The sequence below is a fragment of the Scyliorhinus torazame genome, chromosome 3 (genome assembly GCF_047496885.1).
Source record: "Scyliorhinus torazame isolate Kashiwa2021f chromosome 3, sScyTor2.1, whole genome shotgun sequence".
Lineage (NCBI taxonomy): Eukaryota > Metazoa > Chordata > Chondrichthyes > Carcharhiniformes > Scyliorhinidae > Scyliorhinus > Scyliorhinus torazame.
This window is the reverse complement of record NC_092709.1, coordinates 190,086,424-190,103,095: the sequence shown is the minus strand read 5'-3', so window position 1 is coordinate 190,103,095 and position 16,672 is coordinate 190,086,424. Positions and strand designations below refer to the sequence as shown.

The 16,672-nt window shown below is 46.0% G+C and overlaps 1 protein-coding gene across 11 annotated transcripts in view; it reads right to left on the bottom strand.

Annotated features, from left to right (window-relative positions):
* Window positions 1-5,350: 5,350 nt before the first annotated feature.
* LOC140408856 (LIM and calponin homology domains-containing protein 1-like) overlaps window positions 5,351-16,672 on the bottom strand; it is a 566,047-nt gene continuing 554,725 nt past the window's right edge. For all 11 annotated transcript variants that reach the window (XM_072496648.1, XM_072496651.1, XM_072496649.1 and 8 more), the window contains one exon: window positions 5,351-10,147. In XM_072496648.1, the coding sequence (XP_072352749.1) occupies window positions 10,122-10,147 (26 nt within the window). In that variant the 3' untranslated portion in view covers window positions 5,351-10,121. The remainder of the gene's footprint in view (window positions 10,148-16,672) is intronic.

Sequence of the window (16,672 nt, the reverse complement as noted above, 5' to 3'; positions counted from 1 at the left end):
GCATCAATTAGTCTCTTGGCAGGAAGGCCATCTTCGGCCTTCCGAGTCAGCAAAGTGATGGGCAATCCATTCCTGCATTACCCCTCCCGATTCCACAAACACCTCTGCCTCATACATTGGCCATCAACTGAATGCCACGCTACCACATTTACCACTGCTAAGAACATAGCGGTTTGATTTGGTCCCAAGTCTGGATGTAAGCTGTGCTATCATCGATCCTCACAAATCATGCATATATTTTTTTTATTGTTGCAACAAGTCATGCTGCTGCTCTGCATTGCACTCTGTTCATGTATGATCATAAATGTTGAACTCTGCTCATTTGTGGCCAAATGCTGGATAGGCTTTAGTGTTTGTGAATTAATGACAATGGGCTGTAACTTCTGATGGAGTGGCAATTGAGTTGGATTGCCACTTCGCTCAAATGTTCTTACCTTGAAATCCAGGTGATCCTATCTCGCCCAACCTTTTGACCCAGGCTGGGTAAGATTTGAACAGTGCCGCTCGCTCCTGAGGCCTAGTGTCAATGGCTGTAGAATTGGAGGCAAGTAATAATAATAATCGCTTATTGTCACAAGTAGGCTTCAATGAAGTTACTGTGAAAAGCCCCTAGTCGCCATGTTCCGGCACCTGTTCAGGGAGGCTGGTAAGTGAATTGAAACCACGCTGCTGGCCTTGTTCTCCATTACATGTCCACAGCTGTTTAGTGATTTTGCTCACTTTGCAACTGAGTTATATTTTCCTCAATGTAAAAAGTTAAAATAATGACACATAATTTTTTTAAATTTAGAGTACCCAATTCCTTTTTTTTCCCAATTAAGGGACAATTTAGCGTGGGCACTTCACCTATCCTGCACATCTTTGGATTGTGGGAGTGAGACCCACGCAGACACGGGGCATTACACATAATATGGTTTTAATTTTGCTGTGAGTAGAGAAGAAACAGGCCTTTTTAAAATGTATTAGTTCACAGGACGTGAGCATCGCTGGCTCGGTCAGCATTTATCGGCCATCCCGGACTGCTCTTGAGACAGTGATGGTGAGCTGCCTTCTTTGACCGCTGCAATCCACCTGGTTTAGGAATGACCACAGTTCACCTTGTATACAGTTCTCCACAAATCTTTAGTGGTTTTCAGTGGAGATTTCCTGTCTTTTGGGCGAAATTCTCCGGTATCGGCGCGATGTCCGCCGACAGGCGCCAAAAACGCCGCAAATCAGTCGGGCATCGCGCAGCCACAAAGGTGCGGAATCCTCCGCATCTTGGGGGGCCCAGCCCTAACCTTGAGGGGCTAGGCCCGCGCCGGACTGATTTCCGCCCCGCAAGCTGGCGGAAAAGGCCTTTGGTGCCCCGCCAGCTGGCGCGGAAATGACATTGCCGGGCGGCGCATGCGCGGGAGCGTTAGCGGCCACTCACGGCATCCCCGCGCATGCACTGTGGAGGGCGTCTCTTCCGCCCCTGCCATGATGGAGACCGTGGCGAAGGCGGAAGGAAAAGAGTGCCCCCATGGCACAGGACCGCCCGCGGATCGGTGGGCCCTGTCGCGGACCAGGCCACCGTGGGGGTACCCCCCGGGGCCAGGTCGCCCCGCGCCCCCCCAGGACCCCGGAGCCCGTCCGCACCGCCTTGTCCCGCCGATAAGAGAAGTGGTTTAATCCATGCCGGCTGGACAGGCATCCTAGCAGCGGGACTTCGGCCCATCCAGGCCGGAGAATCGCGCGGGGGGGCCCGCCAACCGGCGCGATTCCCGCCTCCGCCGAATCTCCGGTGCCGGAGAATTCGGCAACCGGCGGGGGCGGGATTCACGCCAGCCCCCGGTGATTCTCCGACCCGGCGGGGGGTCGGAGTATCTCGCCCCTGGTGTCTGATTGAATTTAGCAACCATAAGACATAGGAGCGGAAGTAAGGCCATTCGACCCATCGAGTCCACTCCGCCATTCAATCATGGCTGATTTCAACTCCATTTACCCGCTCTCTCTCCATAGCCCTTAATTCCTCGAGAAATCAAGAATTTATCAACTTCTGTCTTAAAGACACTCAACGTCCCGGCCTCCACCGCCCTCTGTGGCAATGAATTCCACAGACCCACCACTCTCTGGCTGAAGAAATTTCTCCTCATCTCTGCTCTAAAGTGACTCCCTTTTATTCTAAGGCTGTGCCCCCGGGTCCTAGTCTCCCCTGCTAATGGAAACAACTTCCCTACATCCACCCTATCTAAGCCATTCATTACCTTGTAAGTTTCTATTAGATCTCCCCTCAACCTCCTAAGCTCCAATGAATATAATCCCAGGATCCTCAGACGTTCATCGTATGTTAGGCCTACCATTCCTGGGATCATCCGTGTGAATCTCCGCTGGACCCGCTCCAGTGCCAGTATGTCCTTCCTGAGGTGTGGGGCCCAAAATTGCTCACAGTATTCTAAATGGGGCCTAACTAATGCTTTATAAAGCTTCAGAAGTACATCCCTGCTTTTATATTCCAAGCCTCTTGAGATGAATGACAACATTGCATTTGCTTTCTTAATTACGGACTCAACCTGCAAGTTTACCTTTAGAGAATCCTGGACTAGGACTCCCAAGTCCCTTTGCACTTCAGCATTATGAATTTTGTCACCGTTTAGAAAATAGTCCATGCCTCTATTCTTTTTTCCAAAGTGCAAGACCTCGCACTTGCCCACGTTGAATTTCATCAGCCATTACTTGGACCACTCTCCTAAACTGTCTAAATCTTTCTGCAGCCTCCCCACCACCTCCATACTACCTGCCCCTCCACCTATCTTTGTATCATCGGCAAACTTAGCCAGAATGCCCCCAGTCCCGTCATCTAGATCGTTAATATATAAAGAGAACAGCTGTGGCCCCAACACTGAACCCTGCGGGACACCACTCGTCACCGGTTACCATTCCGAAAAAGAACCTTTTATCCCAACTCTCTGCCTTCTGCCTGACAGCCAATCGTCAATCCATGTTAGTACCTTACCTCGAATACCATGGGCCCTTATTTTACTCAGCAATCTCCCGTGAGGCACCTTATCAAAGGCCTTTTGGAAGTCAAGATAGATAACATCCATTGGCTCTCCTTGGTCTAACCTATTTGTTATCTCTTCAAAGAACTCTAACAGGTTTGTCAGGCACGACCTCCCCTTACTAAATCCATGCTGACTTGTCCTAATCTGACCCTGCACTTCCAAGAATTTAGAAATCTCATCCTTAACAATGGATTCTAGAATCTTGCCAACAACCGAGGTTAGGCTAATTGGCCTATAATTTTCCATCTTTTTCCTTGTTCCCTTCTTGAACAGGGGGGTTACAACAGCGATTTTCCAATCCTCTGGGACTTTCCCGGACTCCAGTGACTTTTGAAAGATCATAACTAACGCCTCCACTATTTCTTCAGCTATCTCCTTTAGAACTCTAGGATGTAGTCCATCTGGGCCCGGAGATTTATCAATTTTTAGACCTCTTAGTTTCTCTAGCACTTTCTCCTTTGTGATGGCTACCATATTCAACTCTGCCCCCTGACTCTCCGGAATTGGTGGGATATTACTCATGTCTTCTACTGTGAAGACTGACGCAAAGTACTTATTTAGTTCCTCAGCTATTTCCTTGTCTCCCATCACAAAATTAGCAGCGTCATTTTGGAGAGGCCCAATGTTAGGTTAGCGGCCCAACCTCTAGGGGAATCTGTGACATCTGTGGACATGTCAAGCAGCATGGAAGTTGTTCAACCAATCAGACTGAAGAATCCTCACAAGACGCAGATAGCAAAGCAGGAAACAAAAAACAGGAAATTTTAATTACGCCGTCCAGGAAACTAAATAAATATGAGGATGTACACATATGATTAAGGAAAATACATAACAGAACAAAACAGGAAAATTTGAAAAAATGAAATTTCAGGGCCAGATTACCTACGATATGCATTCAGGTCCCTGGATTGCCCTTGGTGTTGGGTGGAGGTGTTGAGTTTGGGTAGGGTGCTCTTTCCAAGAGCTGGTGCAGACTCAAAGGGCCGAATGGCCTCCTTCTGCACTGTAAATTCAATGATAATCTATGATTAATCTAGGACAAAGGTTCGGCACAACATCGTGGGCCGAAGGGCCTGTTCTGTGCTGTATTTTCTATGATCTATGTTCTATATGGTTAACAACTCGTGATTAAACAAGCCCTAACTTCATCCATTTTTAGGATGAAGAAAGTGGGTAATAAGAAAGAAAAAAAGACTTGCATTTATACAGCACAACCACCATACATCACAAAGTGCATTACAGACAATGAAGTATCTTTGAAGTTTAGTCACTATCGTGATGTAGGAAACATAACAGCCAATTTTGTGCCCAGCATACTCCCACAAACAACAATGTGACAATGACCAAATGGTTCGTTTTTGCGATGTTAATTGAAAGATAAATATTCACCAGGATACCTCCCCTGCTCTTCTTTGAAATAGTGGAATCTATCACATCAACCTAAGTAGGGAAATGGGGCCAGGCATCTGAAAGACAGCACCTCCAACAGTGCAGCACTCCCTCAAATACTGCACTGGAGTGTCAGCCTTGATTTTTGTGCTCAAGCCCTGGAATTAGACTTGCACCTGGAATCTTGTGATTCAGAAGCACTGAGCCGTGACTGACACTGCTCATTAACCTATTTCATGCTGTAATATTAATTTCTGTGCAGATTACACAGTGAAGAATGCAGCAGTGCAGCTTGTGGAGAAGCAGGGTTTTACTGACAACAATGTTTAGATTCCTGTGTTTAGTTGTGCATGTGCGGTTTTCAGAAATTGCTGTCAGTTTTACCCTGTACAATGGCGAGTGCTGATAGCCTCAACATTATTAGTCAGGCAAAATACAGGCCATTATATCTTAAAATGCTGAGTGAATCACAACAGCCCATCTCCAAACCATTCAAATCTTTGAAGTGTCAATATTTATGAAGTGTTAAGCCCTGAATTCTTTCACAGGGAATTTACCAGTGTGTGTTGCATTCTTGAGGAATTTCAGGACAACATATTATTTCCTTATTATTGTGCATTTAATTATTTATAAATAGCAAATGCTTCAGTCGTTTGGGCAGCAGAAAAGTCAAGTTGGTCAGACCGTTGGAGCTTCTCTGCAGTGGAGGCTGAAAAGCAGGGAGGCCTGAGGTACTATAGCGCCACCACTGGCTAGAAGCTGTAACTCCACCATTAAAAATATTTCCACAGAATTTCCAATTTAAATGTGTACAGGAATTTATAATAGATGGGTTAACAAGAAGCCTGTGTCGACATAGGGCTTCATACATTATATAGGCATGCATGTTAAAATGTTCTAAGGCTTTATCTGTAGAAAATAAAAGCCTTACACGGTTGTATATTTATTTTTTATTTATAAACAACATACATTTACTATAAAAGCCGTTGCATTATTTGAACGCATTGTATTTTTTACTCACAAGGCAAATCACTATACATTTAGCGCAATGGTTGAACTGTAACATATACCAGACAATTTCAATTGTTTATTAGCCCCAGCTACAATCATTCACTGAAAAAAAGCACCAGTCCAAGTCCAAATTTGGTTAAGCATGTTTTGGAGAAATGTTGTCAACTGTATACAGTCAGATCTAACAACTCGCTACACAAATGTTAGCAGATGGTGGTATAGCTTCATAGCATGCTACTGTAAGGATACTGCATCCGACCATGCAAATAAGAATGGACTAGTCTCATAAACGAGCTGAGAAGCGTGAGCACAATAAGTACTTTGATAAAGATTTAATGATTTATGAACCAAATATGGACTTCCCAAAGTCAGCAAAGACAACCATATGCATAGTGGAACATTTCAACACAAAGTATAATTTCCAAAAACAGAATTACACTTATTTTAATTTGACTATTTTGTTACTGAGGCTGTGTTTTCATATTGTTGGTGCTATACAATTTGGTTAAGCAAAATGTTCATCTCTGGTATGATTGACAGAAGTTCACTTCTGTGAACAGCTATATTAATATTTTAGATAAGGACTTACTATTGATGTTGTTAGTGGATGAATACAAAATGGCTGGGATTTTCCAGCCCCACCCGTTGCAATGGACTTTTGACTGACATGCCACACCCTATGTGGAGGGTCTTCCCATGGCGGGCCCAGAAATTCCCGATCAATGTATTTTATGGAATTCCCCTTCTTATTTTAAATGACTTAACAGCTCCTTTAAAATAGTGGTGCTGGTGTGTTACAATCCACTCAGCAAGTCTGAGTTGCTATGGGAACATGCACATTTGCATGCATGTTGTCGCCTGGAGCCATGGATAATGATGGGAGAGGCTCCAACTATTTTTCCATCACATGGCTGACCAGGGATGTCTCCCATGCTTACCACCTGCTGTTATCATGTGTTGGCAAGATTTGCAGGTTGATAATCAACCTGTTTGGTCATATTATGAACACACCTTCTATGGGCATCAAGTCCTGGGGTGGGACTCAAACCTGGAGCTTCTGGCTCAGAGGGGGAGACACAACCACAGTGCCACAAGATTGCATTAAAATAGTAAACAGAGGAATATAACTTAAACCTGCAATTAATTCATTCTCAATATTGCCAATTGTATTTTCCAGCCCATATTCTGTCTTAAGTACTAGCATTCATTGGTTTTGAATATTAATGTTTAATATTGTATTACATATAAGTCTGTATTAAAACAGTTTACTGTACAGGCCAAGAAATTTCAATGTTACCACTCAAATGCTTAATGAATTTGGCCCTTGTTCAAGTTGGCGCCACTTCAAAAATGTTTTTAAAATAAAGAGAATTGCAAATGGGGCTCTTGGAACAGGTATAGAATGTGCTACTATATATGTTCAATGTTCCTCTGAACTTGTAATTTCCGAGGAGAAAAGGAGTACAAGAATATGTAAAAAGTCCTCTTTAAAAATATTTTGGGTGCTGAAACATGTATTTTACACAATAGATAGACTGCAAGATGAACATCAGCCTTTGCTGAAACCATGCAGAAGATTAGAATTCAGTTTAATATGAACTGGTCACATGAGATAAACCGATTAGACCTCAGCTTCATGTTTAACTCATCTGCCTTGCAGTATCCCTTTCACCCAGCTTATTTTAGAGCTGACAGAGGTGCTTATCAAGCCAGATGCCAATCACTTCAGATTCACTGCAGACGCTCAACACTTTTGACCATCTCTGTGCAACAGCCTGCATTTTCTAAGGCACAGTTTTAATGTGAAAGAGATAAAGTATTCTTCCAACAGATTGATCCAACAATGGTTACAAATAAAAATACAGCAAACAATTATCATATAATACCTCAGCATAAGGACTCAACTAGCATGCAAAACATGTTTTTATCTATTTCAATAAATAAATGTCAAGTGTGTAATTTTAAGAAATAATTATTGTTGAGCTAAAGAAGAGATTTATTTATTTGCGTACTTTAACACTGTTGTTAAATGATTATGGACTACAATTTAATATTTACCCTACAGTATGGAAATCAGTGAGTATGGAGTTGATTCTGTATTGCTGTGGTTTAAGGCAGATACAATGCAGTTGGCTAATTAGATGCTTTCAGGTCGCCATAGATTCCCTTTGCAGATATCTGCTTGTGATATAATCGGTTTGCTAAGCAAGGGATCATGGCATATCTCAGGCTTGTTGTTTGGTTATCCTCATTTATTTCCAAATCAAGAAAAGTGACATCTTAAAAGTTTGTGGTAAATATAATGATATTTCAGTAAAAAACAAAAAAAATGCAAGTCTGCAGCTGATTCTTTCATTAATGTATTTGCATTTTCACAGTAATTTAAAATAAAACCTTCAGCAGCCTGGTGGAATATTCCAGCAGTGACTTGAGATGGACTTCGAAATAATTTAAAACTGCTGAATGTAATCAAATTATTTTCCTGCTTGGAAAGATTGACTATTTAAAATGTTTCATAGTTTTAATGTTGCATAGTAGGTAGAATGCTTTATAATAAAAGTATAATAATCTACAAAATAATTTAACTTACTTTTTGTTCCCTTAAACAGGTCCTGACACTTTACAATGTACAGGAATTCTGGCATTTTGGAGAGAATATTTGAACCAGTTTGAGGCAAAAATGTGAAACTTCAAACTTGCTGCGTATCGGGTTTTGGCCATCTCCAAAATAGATGGTCTGAGTTCCAGAATTTAAAATGGTGGCGCAGGCCATCTTTACAATTCAAAATAGTAAGGGTGAGCATTTGAGCACGTGCAGGCATATCGCATCATATTTACTGAAATTTCATTATTTTAATACTTGGTTCATCTTGATTTACAGGAAATATACCAAATTTACAGGAGATAAAAATCCATATAGGGAAAACAAAGTAAACACTGGGTCAGCAGGAAAATTAGAGCCTGGCTCTGTATTATACAAGAAAACCTGAACAAAGTAAGGCAGAGTTAATTCCTTCTCTTCGTGACCCTGAATATGAATTACAGCCTGGTTGTTGTTTACTTGTTAATCATTAAGTTGAAGAAAATGTTGATCCAAGTTCTTCTTTATCATAACTTAGATCAATTAGATGAACAGTAGGTGAGAGAAGTCAGTATTATACATTCAGAAAACCTGGTGCAATGTAACAGCCGTTACCTGTACACATTTGAGAGCACGCTTTGATTGCCAATTGTGTCCTTTCTGGTGTAATAAATCTCAGGCTTGGAGTATTTCCCTCGATGGGCAAGCATTTCAGCTTTTCTTTGTGGTTTCTGATACATTAATAAATCGTGTAGTTGCATGTTGTTATTGTCTAATATTGAAAAGCAACTCAGTTATTGTCTCGATCATGATCCATTTATTCACATGCCAGATTGTGAGGTGACATTCTTGCATTATGAATAAAAACACCTGCGGTATTTAGCAATTTAAAATATCTGAATGAATGTAAATCTATCCATTTAGAATTAACTCTACATTCCTTCAATGTTGCACAGATGGCTCAAGTTAGTTCCAGGAAAAGGAAGAAGTCAGTTATTATCCACTACATAGGACAAACATAATGTAGAATCCCGCGGAGGCAATGGATAGGGCCAGGGAGTTGGGGTGAGGGTGGCTACGTGGGAGGGGGGGGGTGGGGTTAGGCCACAGCCGCTGACTGGAGAGCCAGTGAGAGTCCTGCATCATTTATTTTTAGGAGGGCCTGCCACATCTTCTGCCACTTAGGCATTTAACAGGCCAGTGGCGGCCTTCCCCCAGGATTAAGGACCTCTCACCTGCTGAGAGCTCTCCACTAACCAGAGGCCAGCAATTCTTCTGTACTCTGCAGTGCTACCTGGAAGGTGCTTGCTGCTGCTGCTACAAAACACACACGAGGCCTTGGATCGAGGAGAGACCCAGGCGCTGGTGAATGATGGTGGGAAGGGGATTGCGGGAAGAACATCTTGGGGAGGGAGAAATCAGCAACAAGGGAAGGGGGGTTGTCATCAGCAGGCGTGTTCCTTCCCAATGCCAGGCCTGTCGATAAGACACTGAGTGCCTTTGAACGAGGGTCCCCCCTCTGAGAGCCTGCAAGCAAATATGCCATGGCTTGCTTGTCGTGCTCCCTGTGTGGCGAGCCTCTGGCCCCTACTGCTGGGCTAATACTTAAGGACCTCATTTGGCAGCAGGAAGGTGGTGGGATCCCCATCTGCCCCATCCCAGCCCATTAAATACCACCTCCACCATCAAAAGGAAGGCACAAGATTTTGCCCTAGTTTTATTCAATTACTCCAATAATCATTGCACCTTTATGTTTTTATCATAAAGTAGGCGTAGGCAATAAAATAAATTACATATCGCACAATATTAATTAAATACATGTTGAATCCAGTTAAAAGCTTTTATTCAACAGCAAATATATGTTACTTTTGTAACTATATGCACAAAAGAATGGTGGTTTCGCTAGGTACGAAAATGATCCAAGCTGTAGACTGCCAAGGTAACAATGCAGGTAAAAAGCTGTTTTGGAAAATGATGGTTCTTCTTATGAGAATGCCAGAGAATGACAGGTTCTATCCGCGATTGTCAGTCATCACAAGGAACAGCATTGAGCATCGGGCCACCTGTGTTCTATCCGACTTCCAGTTGCTGGTGCTGATTGGCGTGTGGCGAGGTCATAAAGTCGTGGGCTGTCCGGCAGCTGAAAAAAACAGGCAATCTTGGTATGGGCAATATTTAATTATAGTGCACCTCAGTTTGTAAACGTTGCATTGCTGCATAGATTTAGAGGAGACTAATACCAACATGGGATCACTCAGTTGTTTTATGTTCAGTTGACATTCTTAAGCAGATCTCTTTCTAACATTGACAGGACTGCAATTTTGGAATTGGGCCTCCAATCGGCATCCCAGGCTTGCATATGATATGGTGATAGGCATACTATTATGGGACGTTTTATTTTTTACTGATATCAATCTCATCATTTTTAAACTCAGATTTGGAAATTCTATTCAGGATTCTTTCAAAAGGTAACTGAAGAGCTGATTTTTCCACTGCTGATGGTCTCCTGACATATACCTGGAATATATATTGTCAAATTACATACTTCCAGCTCATACTTCCCCATTTATGAAAATTGATGAATGCAAAATCATGAGCTGACTTTCCTGATATGAACCAGAAGCAGTAGGAGAAATGTTTGATCCTAAATTAGAGGATAAAAATTGTGTATTTAAAAATCCAAGTAATGAATTTACCGCTTAAATAATATTCCACTTGCAAATCGGTTAAAGGCTAAGGTAAAAGGGATAAATGCGGAATCTAGATTAATTTAAAAATGGCTTAGTCACAGAAAGCAGAAAAGAAAAATTTAATGTCATGAACTTTAAAAAAAATAAATTTAGAGCACCCAATTATTTATTTTTCCAATTAAGGGGCTATTTAGCATGGCCTGTCATGATATGCAGACACACACATAATGATATACAGACAAGCAGCTAATGGACACAGAGAACAGGACATGACCAATAAGCAGGCAGGACACTCAGGAGTGGGATCTGACTATAAAAGACACGAGGCACTCACACTCTGCCTCTTTCGACTGATGAACATCTAGAGAGTCAGTCAAGGGTATTGTTACAATCTCACACCTCCACCACGTGGCTAAGAGCTAGTCTGGTTCAGTCAGACAGAGTAACCACACTTAAGTTAGCAGAGAGTCGAACTCACAGAGAACTGTGCTAAGAACAAAGAACAAAGAAAAGTACAGCACAGGAACAGGCCCTTTGTCCCTCCAAGCCTGCGCCGACCATGCTGCCCGTCTAAACTAAAATCTTCTACACTTCCGGGGTCTGTATCCCTCTATTCCCATCCTATTCATGTATTTGTCAAAATGCCCCTTAAACGTCCCTGCTTCCAGCACCTCCTCCGGCAGCAAGTTCCAGGCACCCACTGCCCTCTGTGTAAAAAAAAATAGAATATATCATTTGAGGAAAAGTCCAAAAAAAGCTAACAGTGCTAATTGGGTTAGTCACTGACGCACTGCTGGTGGCTCTCAAACTGGCATCAAAAATATCACCAAAAACTGCTCACTACTACTTTGGGAATGATCACTTAACCTGTCCAAAATGATCCTGCTCTCTACAGTATACACTTTCAGCAATACTGCACATAGTGGTTACTTTTATATCAATGCAAAAGACAAGGCTGAAGCATTTGCAAGTATCTTCAGCCAGAAGTGCCAAGTGGATGATCTATCTTGGCCACTTCCTGAAAACTCCGACATAGATGGCAGTCTTCAGAAATTTGACTCACCCTGTGATATCACAAAATGGCTTATGGCACTAGATCCAGCAAAGGCTCTGGACCCTGACAACATTCCAGCTATACTACTGGAAACTTCAGCTCCAGAGACAGTGGCACCATTAGCCAAGCTGTTCCAGTACCTAAGGTATGTTCGGTACTTTAAAAGTAGGACAAGTCCGATCACCACCTTAGATTACTCTCGACCATGAGCAAGTGATGGAAGGTCTCATTGGCACTTACTCAACAACTTGTTCATCGATGCTCAGTTTGCGTTCCGCCAAGGCCACTTGGCTCCGAAGTCATTACAGCCGATGTGGACAAAAGCGCTGAAATCCAGAGGTGAGGCGAGAGTGATTGTCCTCGACAACAAGACTTCATTTGGCCGCGTGCAGCACCAAGAAACCGGAGCAAAATCAAAGTCAGTTGGAAAACTCTCTACCAGTTGGGGGTCATAGCTAACACACATTGGAAGATGGCCGTGGTTGTTGGTCATTCATCTCAGCCCCAGGACATCTCCGCAGGAGTTTACCTAGACCCAACTATCTTCAGCTGCTTCACAAATGACCTTCCCTCCAACATAAGGTCAGCTGTGGGGATGCGCGCTGATGATTACAGTGTTCAATACTATTCACAACTCCTCAGAAATTAAAATAGCCTGCCGTCCCCAAGCAGCAAGACATGGGCCACATTCAGACTTGACAGATAAGTGGCAAGTAAGATTCACTCAAAGTAATGACAATTTCCAACAAGAGAATCTAACCATTGCCCCTTCACTTTCAGCAGCATTACCATTGCTGAATTCCCCCATAATCAACATCCTAAGTGCTATCATTAACCAGAAACTTAACCAGCAATATAAATACAGTGGCGACAAAAACAGGCCACAGGCTGGGAATTCTGTGGCAAAGCCCATCTACCATTCACAAGGCACAAGTCAGGATGAAGTTGATCAGTGGTTGCCTAGCAGCCCTCTTTTCCCTTTCTCTACGAGCCCTGTAGGCTATAATCTCTCCTCTAATCACTGCCTTCAGTGCCTCCCAGAAGGCGAAAAGTGAGACTTCCCTGTTCTGGTTGTTAGTGAAGTACTTGCCTATGGCATGCAATGTTTTCTGACAGAAGATCTTGTCGGCCAAGAGGTCAGTGTCCATCCTCCAAGTGGAGTGTGGTCGGAGATGACTATGGCGGACTATTCCCCTCTGACTATTTCTAGAAGCACCGATTTCCACACTTCAAAGAAGTCAATACGGGCGTATACCTTGTGCATCGGCAAAAAGAATGAGAATTCCTTCTCACCAGGGTGGAGGAACCGCCATATGTCCACTGCCCTCCTCTGCTCCATGAAAGTTCCCTTGCCATGCCTGCCTTTTTCCCCATTTTGGGGCTTGATCGGTCCGTCAGTGTGCCCTGTACACAGTTGAAGTTGCCCCCCCATGATCAGTCGGTGTGTGTTAATGTTGAGGATTTCCGTCATAGTCTTTATGAAATCATTGTCGTCCCAGTTGGGCGCGTACACATTTATCGGAACTACTGGTGCCCCATCTAGGACCCTGACCCTGACATACCATCCCCCTGGGTCCGTAACCGTCCTTGTCATCGTAAACGCCGTCCTCTTGGATCTTTTCACTGGGCAGTTAAGAGCCCTGACATTGCAGGTGATAATCCTGGTTGGGGGTTTCTGCCCCCCCTTCCTGCAGGATCAACCATACTTACCTGGTGGACACGCCCCTGCACTCCGCAGTTTCCCTTTGTTAGGGAGCCGTCCAAATTGGCCGTGGTCACCGTTCTCACCATGAGGTCGGGTCCCTGCACTGGTCCGGGGCTTCCCTTTATACATGGGACACCCAACATGGCCGCCAACTACGTGTACGGCGCGTGGGTGCGCCCCTGCACTCTCGGTTTCCCTTTGTTAGGGAGCCGTCCAAATTGGCCGTGGTCACCGTTCTCACCATGAGGTCGGGTCCCTGCACTGGTCCGGGGCTTCCCTTTATACATGGGACACCCAACATTGCCGCCAACTACGTGTACGGCGCGTGGGTGCGCCCCTGCACTCTCGGTTTCCTTTTGCTTGCGGTGTCATCTTGTTCCCTCAACCTTACCTGCTGAAACCAATCGGAGACCCAACCCTTTCTTCTCTTCGTTTTCCCTTTGTGTTCCATCTCCTCCCCCATCCCCCCTACTATCCCCCACCCCATCTCCCCCTCTGCTTTCCTCCCTCCCTGTACCTGTTGTTGGACCCGGATTCTGTGTCCTTCCCATCTACTCGCTTTTGCCTATCGTGCACACTTCAGAATCCTCGCATGATCCTGATACCGATACAATTTTGCGATAATCGTCCTTGGTTGTCCCCCCGCCTTGGGCTTAGGTTGGAGCGTCCTGTGCACTCTGTCAATCTCCGGGGGAGGGGGTTGGGGAAGCTGTCCCTCCCGACTAGTTTGCCCAGCATTTGGGCCACATAGCTGGTCGGGTCCCTGCCCTCAATCCCCTCTGGCAGGCCCACAATCTGAATGTTCTGGTGTAGGTCCTATTCTCCTGGTCCTCAACTTTCCCCTTCAAGTTCCCCTGGGTTGCCAATAACCTTTTGATTTCGGCTTCCAGGGCGGCAAACCTGTCACTGGTCTGTCAACGCCTTCTCAAGCTCCTGGATCGTTTTCCCCTGCACCTTCTTCCCCAGTCCATCGATCGCCATTTGCATGGCAATCACGCCTCTGGAACTGCCACCATGACCGCCACCTGGATTTCTACCTTTATCTCCTCTCTCATCGCATCATCGCGGCCAGTTCCTTCATAAGGAATGCCTTCCATCCATCTCTAGGTTTTGGGGGGGCGGGCAGGGCTGAGGCTCGGGTCTTCGGTCTCCCTTTCTCCAGGGTGGCCAGGGCCCCTTCACCTCGTGGATGCACAGTTCGCCCACCTGTTGTCCGTTTTTCCTCCGCTCCTGTCTTCTCTTCGGCCTCTCGAGCCACCTGATGTCTGCACAGCACATCACCGAAGGTTCATGACAATACTATATTAACAGACTGCATTAGAGTATCAGATGGGTGGAGGTTCAAGCAGTTTTTCCAAAATGTTGCCTCCGCTGAATGCCATTATTTCAAAACTAAGGATTTTCTAAAATGGTGCAAGGCTGCTCAAACCTGTGATCTCCAGCAAGGCACTGAACTGAGAATACAAGAAAAGACTGCATATATACTAAGAATACAAGAACGGATTGCATATATACTGTGAATACAAGAACGGATTGCATTATATACTGCTACCTCTGTTCTATAGATAGTATAAAATTTCATAATTTGCAGTTTAGATGTGAGAGAATGGGCACGATTCTCCGCTCCCGCAACGAAGTGCTCACGACGGCGCGAAACGGCCCCGATCACGACCGATTTAGGGCCCGAAAATGGTCTAGGATCGGGGCGGCGAGAAACTCGGAGGGGGCGTGTCGCGAAAACAGCGTCGTCAACGCCCTGATGATACCCGCCTCTTTGTGATGCTTTATCCAACCCCCCCCCAGGACAAGACAGCTCACAACCAGCGTGAGAGTATGAGAACCGGAGGGGGTTCCCCTGTGCTGCACCCGCTAAATGTCCACGAGCAGAGGGCCCTGGACCTCGCTGGGGGATCCGCCACCCGGGAGGTCGCGACATGCCAGCTCAGAGGGACAGAAGCAAGTGAGACAACCCTGCTTGTCCTCCCCACCCACCCAACACGTCATCGTCTCCCTCACACATTGCCCACTGCAGCCTCGATCCCCTCCCCCCTCACACTCATGCCACTGCACCCTCGCTCCCCTCCCCCCCTCACACTGTGCACCCACTACCACCATACAACCGGGCCACCGTGTCTAACGAACCCCAAATCTTTATGTTCCCCAGGGCCAGCCGCCGAACGTCCAGGGACGTCTCGGCCAAGAGACAGCGGAACATCGCCAACGTCAAGCGCACCAAGGGACGCACGCCAGAGGTATGCAGTCGGCCGGCCAGGAGGGCAATCCTCTCAGTGTGGGACGCAGGACCGGGACACTCACACCACCGAGAGAGACAATAGTGAGGGGCACAGGGCGGACAGTCATGAAGAAGCGCACATCACGGCCACACACTCGGTGGAATCACCTGGAGGTCAACACGACATGGCCCGCATGCAGCTTGCGCCGGGCCATGAGGGGGAGGAGAACACACAAGACTCCCTAACGGACGATGACCTTGAGCTTGCGGCACTGCATCGCAGAGACACTCACCTCGGTTGGGCATATAAGTGATGAGGCTCCCGGGTCACGGTCTGGTGCGCACCCCACAGCCGACCCGGTACAGCAGGTGGAGTTTGGAGCAGCCGAGGGGCTGGACGGTCGGAGGGCAGCCCAGGCCCAGCAAACAGCTGCCGCCCAGACGATTCCCGGGTTCCTGGATGTACTTGACCCACCCGGACAACCAATGCATGAGGACACCGAGGGACTGAATAACGGGATGAGGGCCATCTTCCAGGACCTGCACACGTAGTTGGAGGAGTCCATCTGCGTTCAGGAGCAGGGAGTGGTGCTGCTCATCGCAGCCACCCAGGCCGACACCGCACGGGTGCCGTCCGCGGTGGAGGCAATTGGTGAAACGGTTTCGTCCATGGGTCAGGTTCTGCAAGGCGTTGGGCTAAACGTGCACGCGTCATCCATGGCCCAGGAGAGGGCTGCCCTCTCACAGGTAGCCATGCGCCAGAGCCAACACGACATTGCCGCCGCTCTCCGGGCCCTGGCCGAGTCTCACCATGCCATGGCCCAGTCCCAGCAAGCGATGGCACAGTCCCAGCAGTCGTCACGGAGAGCATTGACCGCCTGGCGCACGTGGTGGATGGCGTCGCGCACTCATAGGTTGAGATAGCACGGTCCTTGGCAGGAATGTCGCACTCCCTGGGCTCCGTCTCTGCGAACATTCGGACC